Genomic DNA, 12,618 nt, shown 5'->3' with positions numbered 1-12,618 from the left:
CTCAAGCTCAGCAGCCTCGAGCACGGTCTCCTCAGTCAGCACTGTCCCAACCCTACCCGCGTCGCCTTCGTCGGCTCCGGCCCACTTCCCCTCACCTCCATCGTCTTAGCCTCACATCACCTCACATCCTCCATTTTCCACAATTTCGACATCGATGCATCCGCCAACTCTATGGCCTCCAAACTCATCGAGTCGCATCCTGATTTGTCAAAACGGATGGCGTTCTATACGAACGACATCATGGACGTGTCCGGGGCGGCCTTAAGGGACTACGACGTTGTCTTCCTGGCTGCCCTGGTGGGAATGGATATGGAGGAAAAGATGAATGTGATCGAGCATCTGGCCAAGAACATGGCCCCTGGGGCGATCCTCATGCTGAGGAGCGCCCACGGCGCTCGTGCTTTCCTGTACCCGGTGGTGGAGCCTCGGCATCTGCGAGGGTTTGAGGTGCTCTCGGTGTTGCATCCCACCGACGACGTGATTAACTCGGTGGTGGTTGCTCGTAGGTGCCCGACGCCCGTGCATTCGGTCGATCAGGGGTTCGGGCCACTGATGCTTTGCAGCAAGTGTGCTGAGATCCAATCGTTCAATCCCCTCAGCCAGATGAACTTGATCGAGGAATTGACCGTGGAAGAGCATCTTTGTTGAAGGGTCGAGCGATCATCTCTTCGTTCGAACAAAATATATGTTTGATCTCATCACTGTTGGTGTTTAAGACCAATCTTTTCTGATATTCTTATGCATTGGCCTGACTGTTGTAGAATGTATGTTTGCAATCAATGTTTTATGTTGTTTTTGTGGTCATTTGATGAGGAAATAACATGACATTCTGGAATTTGTCTCCAAATCTTTACATATCTTCATTAATTTGGCCTATTTATGTCTATGTTTGTGTCCCTTGTTAATTAAAAGCTGCTGATTGTCTAGCTAGTGTTTATATTGTTAATGGTCTAAAAATTCCTAGCAGCATATATAGAATTTACTATGTTTTCCTTGCATAACTGCAATCAAGATAACTTTATAAATTTTGTCAACATTTGGTGGAATTACATCTAGACAAGGAATTGTGCTTCAATGATCTATGTCTGAAATTGTTGGTGATGATAACAAGGCTTACAAACCAAACCAAATTAAAACATCCTAGCTACTTTGCTATGACACTTATGGCCACACATGTCTCCACAACATTCTTGCACTATATATCCAGATTAAATCATTATTATTGCTGAATCATCAATCGATCTTTGTTATCTTCTTTTGTTCTTTTCTTGTAATAACTATAAGATTTGTTGAAAAGGGTATTGAGAAAACTATATGCTTTTATTTTATTCTTTTTCATAATTGATTCTGTGTTAAAAATTTGGTTTCCGATTCATGAATTGGAACAAGATTCCGCCAATTAGGTCCGTCATACTATACGTCGCACTTTCGACAAGATTGCAAGTTGCTTGGTCGACGCAACTTATAATGTTGGTGGATTAATTCTTTCTTCAACATCAGTCCAATGCCATATGTTGCAAACTCAACAGAATTAACAGATATGCTGTCAGCACTCATAATCATTCACCAGTCAAACATTTTGCATATTAATGTTGTCGTACTGCTTACAATAACTGTGTTTAATTAATTGCACTGATACTGGAACTAAATGTTAATATTATTTCATACTCCTTAAATGGAAAAAGAAAAGAAAAAGGGAGAGGGGGGTATAGAAATGGTGTAGCTAGTCCTATATTCATGATATTAATGGAGCTTGGTTGCATATTAGGGTTTGGGAAGGAGAGGGTCTGGTGCTTGGGCAAGACCTGAAATTTAGTTTCATTAATGATCCAATTAATTACTCGCAACCAACTATATATGTTTTAATTATTTTTAGAGATACTTACGTTCCCCTCTCATCAGGCTTAGTGTACTAATAACATGCAAACTCCTTGTAGTTTGGGAAATTACATATAGCATCTTTGAATTTTGCTTTCGTTTAATAAATAAGTCCCTCCATCAGTCAAAATTCACCGAATTTACTGATATTAACAAAAATATAAAAAAAAAAACCTTATATTTAACCTCGATTTACTTATTACTGATTTATTGGACAAATAAAATCTTTTTTAATATGACCAAATTATCCTCATACTTCTTCACGCGTTCATGCACGTGATAATGTATATTTTCATCGTTATAACGGTAGTTTGGTCCGCAAAAAATTATTTTACATGTAATAAGTCAGTAGTAAGTCAATTAAGGGTAAATATCAATTTTTATTTAATATTTTTTTATTAATATCAGCAAATTCAATGAATTTTCACTAACGGGGGACTTATTTGTTAGCTAAAAACATACCTCAAAGGTGCTAGATATAATTTCTCAAATCACAATAGATTTATGTGTAATTACACCAATTGTATATATACTTATCAAAAAAGAATGTTTGTAATTATTCTCTCTTTCTAATTTGTAGTTTCATAATTATTTTTGTGAATTATTGGACCACCCTTTAATTTCTTAGCTAGATAGCAAACAACACAGAGATATATATGGCTTGGTTTTGTTGCATTTTTAATTATATAATTATATATTTTTCACATTTCAGTCCTGTAACTTATTAGGACATCATAGATTAAATAGTTAGTCACATTTTTGAATTTCCAATTTTAGGATAAAATTTGTTAGGATTTTCGAAATTGGTCAAAAAGTGACATCATTACAATTCGAGCCAACATTGAAAATCTTGATCAGACTTGTCCTAAATTTGCAAAATTAAAGAAAATGAAAAATTATTTTACAATTCTAATAAATTACTGGACTAAAATATCACATGGTTATAATTACAGGACTAAAAATTCAATTAAACCAATATGTGTGTGTGTGGGAGAGAGAGAGAGATATAGAGAGGGTTGTAACTTATAATTAACCTTCCTGTTCTTGTAATTGATTGATCGTTTACATAACCATTTTCTGAAAACCTTATAATTAGAGCTTAATTAATTCTTTTATATTTGATAATTAATTCTTGGGAACAAAAAACTATCTAATAAATAGAAACAAGCACGCACGTACACCTTCTCAATCCCGTGAGGAAAAAGAAAAGGAAAACAACAGAAAAAATAAATGAAATAAGTAAAGTTAACTTTTCATTTCTATCTTTGCTCACTAAAATCAAAATTTCAAACACAGTATATATCAATCTACTTACCATGGATAGAAAAAACTAGGTTACATAACCACTTACAGGCTACTAATTGACCAAATTTATTTAAAAATATTTTATAAACTTCTGCATCTTTTAAAATGTTTAAAAATTTTAAAAATATTGAATCTTATTTTAAAAATAAGCTTTTAAAATTTAGGATCGATAAATAAGATGTTGGACATGTGGCCTACACTGTTAAGTTGTGGACGAAAAAATGTATGAGGACCAAAAGTGCTAATTTTTATAAGTTACATGACTGAAAGTGTTAATCTTGTAACTTATGTGACCAAAAATACTTTTTTTTTATTGAATGTTTAAGATTATAAAGTATATATATATTTTTAAAAAGTTGAGTGAAGTTAATTTTTTTTAAAAGAGTTTATAAAATCAAAGTATCTTATTTGAGAATTTTATAATTTTTTTTTAAATTGCCACACAATTTTTAAACACACACATACATATATATATATATATGTGAAACAAGTTGGATTAGAATGCATCGGTTTGGTCCATTTTCTCGTAACATCTCAAAAAGTATTTTTAAAACATTAGTAACACTACGACAAAAAATAATATTATAAGTGACAAAGTATGAAGTAATAATTTAAAATTATTGCTAAAAATATGTCTTAAGTAAAATAATTATAATTTTTTCATGATATAAGCGTTAAGTTATCACTGTCACTATAAGAAATTGTATTATTAATAACAACACAAATTTCTTGTAAAATTGTGCAATATGTTGCTAATTTACATTAGCAATGAATTTTTAGAAAGAAAAATATTTATTTAGTCATTAGCCCATCGCTGATTTTAATATTAAATTTTTCTTTTGTTTTGCTAGAATGTTTAAAAATATTTGTTAGTAAAATTTGGGGGGAAATTTTTATATTTTTTATCAAGCCCAACTACTAAGTTTTGCAACATTATAGCAGGAGAATATTTTATTTATTAAATCATAAAAACTTAACATTCTTATTTCTTGCAAGATTCATTATTAAGTCCCTACAAATTTACTCTCCTTTCTAATTTTTCTAACTATTGAGATAATTACATGCAGTGTATACATAATCAGTATCACATCTATATGACAACATAAATATATGAATAATTACATTTCTTGTCACTACATAGTACATTCACTACAAAAAAATCGAGTATTAGTGACACAAAAAATTAAATGATAATAAAAAAATTGCCACTAATTATATATATTTACCGAGAATATTTTTTATTTGATTATATGTGAATTTTAAAATTTTGATAATGATAATTATTTTGTATAAAATATTATCAGCAAGAATTTACGACGAAAGTTGAGCATTAGGTTGTCACTAGCTATAACAACAAATAGTTGTCACCTATTGTTATGTATATGTTGTCATAATAGATGTCACTAATTACTATAATAACAAATTTACGCGCAATTCATGTCACTAATAATTATATAGTGACAAGATAAAATTGTTGTCACTTAATATATATTTTTAGTCACAACTTTAAAATTATCAGTTAATATACTTTACTAATATTATATATTTTTTGTCATGATTGTCACTATATATATAGCACTAAATGACATTTTTATGCACAATTTTATCGTTACCAGTTATATACAGTGACAACATTCACTTAAATAGTATCACTATTGAAATTATGAAAATTACTACCGTTATAAAACAAAATTCTTGTCATTTATACATATATAATTAGTGATAATTTTAATATCATCATTTAATTTTGTTATTAATAATCTTTTGTTTGTAGCGTCAATATTTACGAAAGAAGGCTATTTATATTTTGATCATATTAATCATCATGACACGTTATTTTTATATGCATATAATAAATATTTTTTTTTCATATATGAGTATAAATAATGCGTTGGGATAAAGAAAGTGCATGGTAGCATTAGTATGTTGACATATCCTAGATTTCAAGTAATAAAAAAGACAGTAGGAGTTAATGATTAATGTTGACATAGTGAGAACATATACTTTACAACTTTTACTGCTTGTGGAGTGCCACTCTGCTGTCCGTACGTAGATTGAAATAATTTCACTTTATTAATAAAATAATTAAATGAACAGCCCACAGCAAAGCCAGGTCATGTGTTTATTATTTGTTTCCAATGAAAGGTTTCTTTTTCTTCTTCTTCTTCTTTTTCTAATGGTAGAAATGATAATTATATAATTAAATTAAGAAAATAATAAACAACACATTAATTATGCAGCGATTATTAATTAAAAATAGTAATATCACTACAAAAGAATTAAGGTTTGTAGTTCTAAATAATGTGAAACATGCAAGTAGTCCCTTGTGATACTGTAAATGAACAAATTATTTTTTTATGAAAAAAAAAATAGCAATTCATCTCCCTATGCTTTTAAAAATGCAGCAATTTACCCCTCTGTATTTTTTTTTTAAAAAAATGAAATAATTTACCTCCCTGTCTCATTTGCTCATTTACAATATCATAGAAAATCTATAAATAATTAATACATATTATGGAAGCATTATAACACAAAAAGGAAAATCAACTTACTTTTGAAAGCAAATGATGTCTTCATCTTAAAACATTAAAGATTAAATGATTCTTCTTTATAAATGTTTAAATTTTAATATGGTATCAGAGTCGGGCCAAATAAAAAATCTTGAGTTTGAATCTCATTGCCACCCATTTATAAAAGAAATTTTTTTACGAATTTGCACATAAGAGGGACATATTAAAATATTAAATATAAAATTATTTTTCTCTATAACAGTTTAAATTTTGAGATTAGATAGTGGTTTAACACTTCAACCAAACCAATATTTAGAATGAAAAATTAACTCATACTAACCCCCTTTTTGTATTGCTAATTTAAAATTAATTAGAATATGTAAGGCTAAATTACTAATTACACATTTTGTATATCAAATTGGTTAATAAAGGGATTTAGCTTTAATAAAAGAGTACAAATAATAATAAGTTATAATTAACTAATTAACATAAAGATCGACAAATAATTATGTAAATTTGTAGCAGATAATAAATCATAAACCATTGAAAATAATTTAGCTTGATAACATGCTTAATTAACACAAACTTGGAGAAAATTAAATTAATTTAGCTTGATAACCTGCTTAATTAGTTGTGTTCCACATCATTAATATATGAAACTAACACTCCCCGCGACCTATAAATGTACTATATATATATAGTTGAGCTCATCTTCTTATTCTATTCAGACTTTTATGATGTGTAAATATTTACGTATCCAAAATTTTTGTGAGGGAAGAGAAAGAAAAAAGCAAAAACATCGCAAACGAAAATAATCTTATTTTCTAAAGTTTGTAGTTCAATTGAATATTCGAAAGAGGATTAAATGCATTTTTACTCCTTATAAAATTTTGAATGTTGGGGAAAAAAAACTGTGAAGAACACAATATATAACTTCATATTTAATACTCTAAAAATAAAGGAGATGTAAACAATGTGTTGAAATAATGAAATAAAAAATACAAAAATATTATGGTATCACTTGTTAGTTCAAAATCTCGATGATAGATAACTTTGTTTCTAAAAAAAAATTCTCTTAAGATAACAACACTAATAAAATATTAAAATAAATATGTTTCACTACTTATATGAGAAAATCGCAATGAACAAAGATATTAAGACACGTATTATTACCTTGACACCAAAGACGATTTCAGCTTAATGCTTTAATTTTACCTTAGTTGATCCAGATTCAACATTGGAAATGTATTAATTTTCTTCAACAATCGAATACTTTTGTTTGTAAATATTAATGGGCACAAAGCAATTATCATAGCTTTAGAGCTAAAGAGAAATTTCCCCCTCCCCAAAAACAACATTAATTAATTTGATGAGGGACGAAGTCTTAAATTTTATTAGTTATATAAATAAATATATCTGAATGACGGCTACGGCATCCAGTATTGTGATTTCGTCTCTAGATATTAATAAAAATAACTCGTGATGGGGTCCCATATGCACAGTAAAGAACAAAATGTTGGGGTCAATTGGTGATGGAAAGATTTTGATATAATATAGAGCAATGGGTACACAAAGATATATTGCCCTTTATGTAATTTGAATGGCCACAAGAAGATCCTAATGTCATATTTGTATTGTATTATGTTGACATTTCAAATCATGAACGGCAGCTACACACACACACAGCCCCCTTTGCAAATTTCAACTTGTTGAGAGGGTATCTTGCTTTGCTTTTCTGGGTCCTTTTTCTTCTGCCTTTTCTCCTTCATTTTGGATGGTTCAAATAAGAGATCATCATTCCCTTTTTCCCTTTGTGCTAGTGCTCATCATCTATTGGATCATCATGCATCTTTCTTTGGCTAATCATCCCCCCACCCCTTACCCCAACTCTCAGTCTGTATGGGCATACATTACCATTAATCATTCGTGTCCACCCTTGTTGTCCAATTATAAAAAGTAAGAAGCAATGCGACTACTCGACGACGAGACACTACACACTTTATATCTTGGGAAAAGGTCGTTTCTTAAGACAGTGTTTGGACCCTCCAGCTATAAATAACAAAGATAAGAAACGTAATGAGTGGGTCTCCTCATATTAATATAACGACATATGCTATTACCGCCCAAACATTTTTCATCAGTCAAAATCGCAACTTGCTTCACCTAATCATCATCTTCAAATATGCTCAAACTTGGCATCTTATCATCATTCCAGTGCTCGGGGATGGAGAAGTTTTTGAGGACTTAAATTAGATTCCAGCCCACAAACAATGTCTTAATTTAGTAGTTGAGTTTGAAGTTTACATGAATATATTTGATAAAAAAATTTGAATTTTTATATAATGTGTAGGAATTTATTATAATTTATTTCATTACAATTAGTTACATAGATATATTGATTCAATCAAAACTTTATAAGGTAAAATTGTAAATATTGATCCTTTTCTCCAACCACTCAAACTTTATTTTTTTTCAACTTCTCATTTCTGTTTCCGAATCACAAGTTTTGCTGAAGTAAAACTTACAACTCTCTTTATAATTTCCAACATAAAAACAGAAGTTATTGCAAACACCCTCTTAGTCAAATGCTGCAACCTACACATTCAAATGCACTTCCATTTTCATAGTAGTGTATATTGCAAACTTGCAGAGCATGTGGGGCTTAGCTCCACAGTCCAGTCAAAACCAATACTGAGAGCAGATATATCCTGAGAAAGTAACACTCAATCTCTTAAACACCGTTCATCTTGGGACGCTTTGCGCTATAGCATTTTCGCTGGCCACAGATGAAGTCAAGTTGATGGTGGAGTTGACGATAATCGTGTGCCAACCACACGCATCATACAGGACAAGTCTTATTCTGATTAAACGGTTTACTGTATTCGTTCCTCAACCAACATCAGTGCAAGCAACTTGACTAATGCACGTGTCAACGAGGAGACTTCTCATGTATTCTGTTCCTTTCATCTTTCCTATTTTGATGGTGATACCCAACTTCTCAATTTGGCTACCAAGCCAGCAGAGAAACCATACACACAACTCTGATTTATCACAGCTGACAAAGCTTCCTCTGTTAACAGACTTACATATGGAAATAAAGAGAACTGCAGAAAAACATGCAAGATAAATAAATTATGATTATTCAGTGACCGGAGATATAGTCACAGCCTGATATAGTTCCTACAGGAACCAAAGCTTCCAAGGGTGAATTTTTGAGAATTATTTTCCCTCTAAAACTAGCAATTTACATTGATTTGATGTTCTATTTTTTGATCCAGTTTGTAAATAAGGAATCTGATCAAGGTTCAGTCAGTAAGGCATGTAAATATATGATCTGAAGCCAACAGCTGCAAACTGATCGCTTGTGGCTTATTTATCTCCTTTGTTTTCAGTCACAGCAAATAGTTCATACCTCCAACAAATAAATTTATTTGCTCATTTTTGTTCACGAGCATAAACAGGCAAACAGTTCGTCCATCATTTTAAGCATTCATATCTATCACCTTGCACAGAATTCCTATTAACAATATTTTTTTGGTAGCAGTTAGTTATATTTAATCTGCAAGAGACCAAAAGGGAAGCTTAAAGTAGAATTACATTTGTTGTACTTTCCTTGGAATTATGTATTAGGGAACAGCTTCAAAGCTCATCAATAATTATGTTAATGAACGAGCATGAAATTTTCATAATATAAACTGAAAGACAAATAAGAATACTACCATGGACAAATCTATCACATAAATACTGGAGTATCTGCTTACTAGAAAAATGATACACGAGTAACATTCAGATTATCATTTCTATTATGTTGTGTGTGATATAAACAAAACATTACAGTATTAACTTTATTTGGCCTGATCAAAGTTCTTCACGAGCATCAAAGCTCTCATCAGTTGGAGTCTCATAACTATTGGACTCCTCAGAAATGCCACTCCATGTTGATTCAAAGCTCGCATCACCTGGAGTCTCATAATTACTGGACTCATCGGAAATTCTACTCCCCGTTGATTCATGCATGTAGGACTCCGGTTCAAACATTTTATCGTTTGAAGCATCTTCGTAAGCTGGAGTTTCTTCCTTTTGGAACTGCATAATGTAGTGAATCCCGTTGACCACATCATACACCATCAACCCTATCCTTCCACCAATCCAACTGCCTAAATGACTTCCAACCAAATAACCAAACCTCCCAAACCTTTGCTCTCCCATGAAACCAACAAAGTAAGTGCCAATCAAGGTACCTGTGCCTCGAAGGAACCCTTCTGTTATGGTACCCCCAAAGTAAATAGCTTCAAAAAAATCCCATCCTGAAGAAATAATTGGCCCTATAATGCGCTTGGCTTTTCTTTTTGCGAGTTTTGCTGCCTTGGCTCCTTCTTTTTGGGCCACTTTGGCAGCATCTGCAGCACTCATGCCTTGGGCTACTGAATCGGCCAAAGCAGTCTCAATTGCTACATTCCTTTTACTCTCCACATGAAGAGCCCTAATGTTATAGAAATAAAGTTTTACACCCTCCTTCACTACACATGCAAGGGTTCCAGAACTCCCATCAAAACAATTCAAGAAAGTAAACTGCCCACTTTTTGATGCAGCCTCTTCACCAACCAATAACCGACATTTTTCAGCTGCACAAAACAGAAGAAAAAGTTACAATATATAAATAGTAATAAAAAGGGCAGACAAACAAAATAAAGTGAATAAAACAGATTCCAGTAAGTAGCTCGAATTAATTTCCTATCAACAAGTGAGTGGAGTAAAAAATCTTGTTAGAATCATATAAATTATAGGATGCATGTCAAACTTATGCATGTTCAGCTACCACTAGATTTAGTTGGGAGTGCTGCAGTGCACCGAGGTAAATTGCCAAGCCCAGATTCCAGGGCCAGTAACCAATGATGAAGCCTGATATGAGGGTGCCATACGCTGGGGAACCACCTTTGTTGATGAAAAGGAGATCTCAGAATTTATGTCAAATAACTTTCATATTGTTTTAATCATAATAACGCTGTTATGACATTGGAATTGGAGCATGTCCTAAAGCAAAGATTAATCTGCTATGGAAGAGTAGACAAATTGGGCAAAGAAGCTGCAGAACCTTGAAATCTCATACTTGATGTAGAAAGTTGGCAGATAGTTACATAAGAAAAGAAAACCATGAGCATCACAGCATCTGATGAATTTAGGATCATGGTAATCAGTTAAAACAAAGAGGTTTAGTGACCTAGAAAAACAAAGCATGCTTATATCTCAGTTCAAACACGGTACCTAATGTTAATTAGCTTTTAAATGTCTATGCTCAAGAAGTGTGAAACATTATGTGAAGGTAGTGACTACTGGTTCTAGCAAGCTCATTTAAAAAACAGAAGTACACCAGTTCAATTGAGTACAATTCTTGGAAATAGATGTTGTACGTCAGGTTCCGAATCTTGTTTTCTTTTAACTGTTAAAAAGCATCGAGGTCTGACTTTAGTTACATTTTCGTCTTGGTTGTATGGCCCAACAATGATGGTGAAAGATGAAGAGTATAGGGAAGAGAAACCAAAATTTCCATCAGAAGTATCTCGCATGTTCATCTTTTTTTTTTCAAATATTCGATGAGTAATATAATCAATGAGAAGAAACTTAATATAATCAATAGAAACTTATTATTATGTTGTAACTGGAAAGAAACAATCTTTGCTTTCTTTCTTTTCTTTTTGTGTTGATTGGTGGATGGGGTTGGGTGGGGTGGTACATGTTGCCTTGTAAGACTCAGTCAATTTTTTGGTGTCAGCTGTTCGGGAGGCACGTCCAAGACTACACTGAAAATGTGCTAGCTCATGATTTTTCCAGATCATATTCATAGGATACTGGAAACAAGTATCTTTTGGAAGACTACACAATCATTGGAAATCTTATTCTGTTAAAGGGACAAAAAATAGAAAGCAGAAAAGAGCTTGGTAAAAGTGAAGGTGGGGGGAAGCAGAAAAATGACAGAAATTCAAGTTTTGGATTAAAAGGTGGGTGGAACTCGACTGGAAAAGAGATATAAATAAGAAAGGATTTGCAGGAAGAAGTGGATTATCCTGGAGGAAGTGAAGTAGAGACAAGAAACATGTGAACCAAAAGAGATGCTAATAGTAACTTGTTACTGGATTGCGTCACACAGGGAGAGATCTGAAAGGGGCTCTTTTGGAGGAAGAGGAAACTGAAGCTATTAAGCTCTATAAGAGGGATAAAGTTCCTGGCCCAACTACAATGTACAATGATATTCTGGTATAAATATCATGAAGTGGTGAAAGGACATAGTCTTGCGTTCTCATGCAGGATTTTTGAGTTTTCTTCAGTTGGCTTCTAGACAACTACATTCCAAGTGAAATTGTCCATATTTTCAGTTCTATAAGTCCACATAATGACACAGACAGCATGGATATAAGCAACCTGTTCAGGTTCAATTGACTTGAGACCCATGAAAACATGAAACATCTTGCAAACGGTGGTCAGCAGAAATTTGTAAGACACTTTTCCTTACTAGAGTAGGAGACAATACTTGCTGTTGAAAGAAATAAATAAGTTCAAGAAAATCCATACTTAAGGTTCTCTGAATGACTATGTTTTATTTGTACAGTAAAGTATGAATTATCATTTGGGGGAAGTGAAATAAAGAAAACAACTAACTAGATCAAGGCCTTTTGGCACAAAATACCATAGAATCATCACTAATCCTGATTTTACGCCATCTAGTTCAAATTAAACTTTGGCTCCTTGATATTGGATGTGTATTTTTGAAACAAAGTTGGTGTGTCAGTAAAAGGAGTGAACTGGAGTACGCAATGGGAGGATTAGTCTAATTTGGTCAGATAAGCAGCTGCAACCTATTGTGAAATACTAGTCGATAGCCAGAGACCTCCAACAATAACCAACATCGTCATGAATAATTAATTTA

General features: G+C 32.4%; 2 protein-coding genes across 2 annotated transcripts in view; one reads left to right on the top strand and one right to left on the bottom strand.

Annotated features, from left to right (window-relative positions):
• Nucleotides 1–847, top strand: part of LOC105168955 (nicotianamine synthase) — a 1,289-nt gene extending 442 nt beyond the window's left edge. Inside the window, exon 1 of the mRNA XM_011089186.2 lies at nucleotides 1–847. This exon is cut by the window's left edge and continues 442 nt beyond it. Within this exon, the coding sequence (XP_011087488.1) occupies nucleotides 1–648 (648 nt within the window). The 3' untranslated portion in view covers nucleotides 649–847.
• Nucleotides 9,407–12,618, bottom strand: part of LOC105168954 — a 5,709-nt gene continuing 2,497 nt past the window's right edge. The window contains exon 2 of the mRNA XM_011089185.2: nucleotides 9,407–10,318. Within this exon, the coding sequence (XP_011087487.1) occupies nucleotides 9,552–10,318 (767 nt within the window). The 3' untranslated portion in view covers nucleotides 9,407–9,551. The remainder of the gene's footprint in view (nucleotides 10,319–12,618) is intronic.

This window comes from Sesamum indicum, linkage group LG8, assembly GCF_000512975.1.
Source record: "Sesamum indicum cultivar Zhongzhi No. 13 linkage group LG8, S_indicum_v1.0, whole genome shotgun sequence".
NCBI classification, from domain to species: Eukaryota; Viridiplantae; Streptophyta; class Magnoliopsida; order Lamiales; family Pedaliaceae; genus Sesamum; species Sesamum indicum.
Note: the sequence above shows the minus strand (reverse complement) of the source record. Positions and strands in the feature narration are given on the sequence as shown.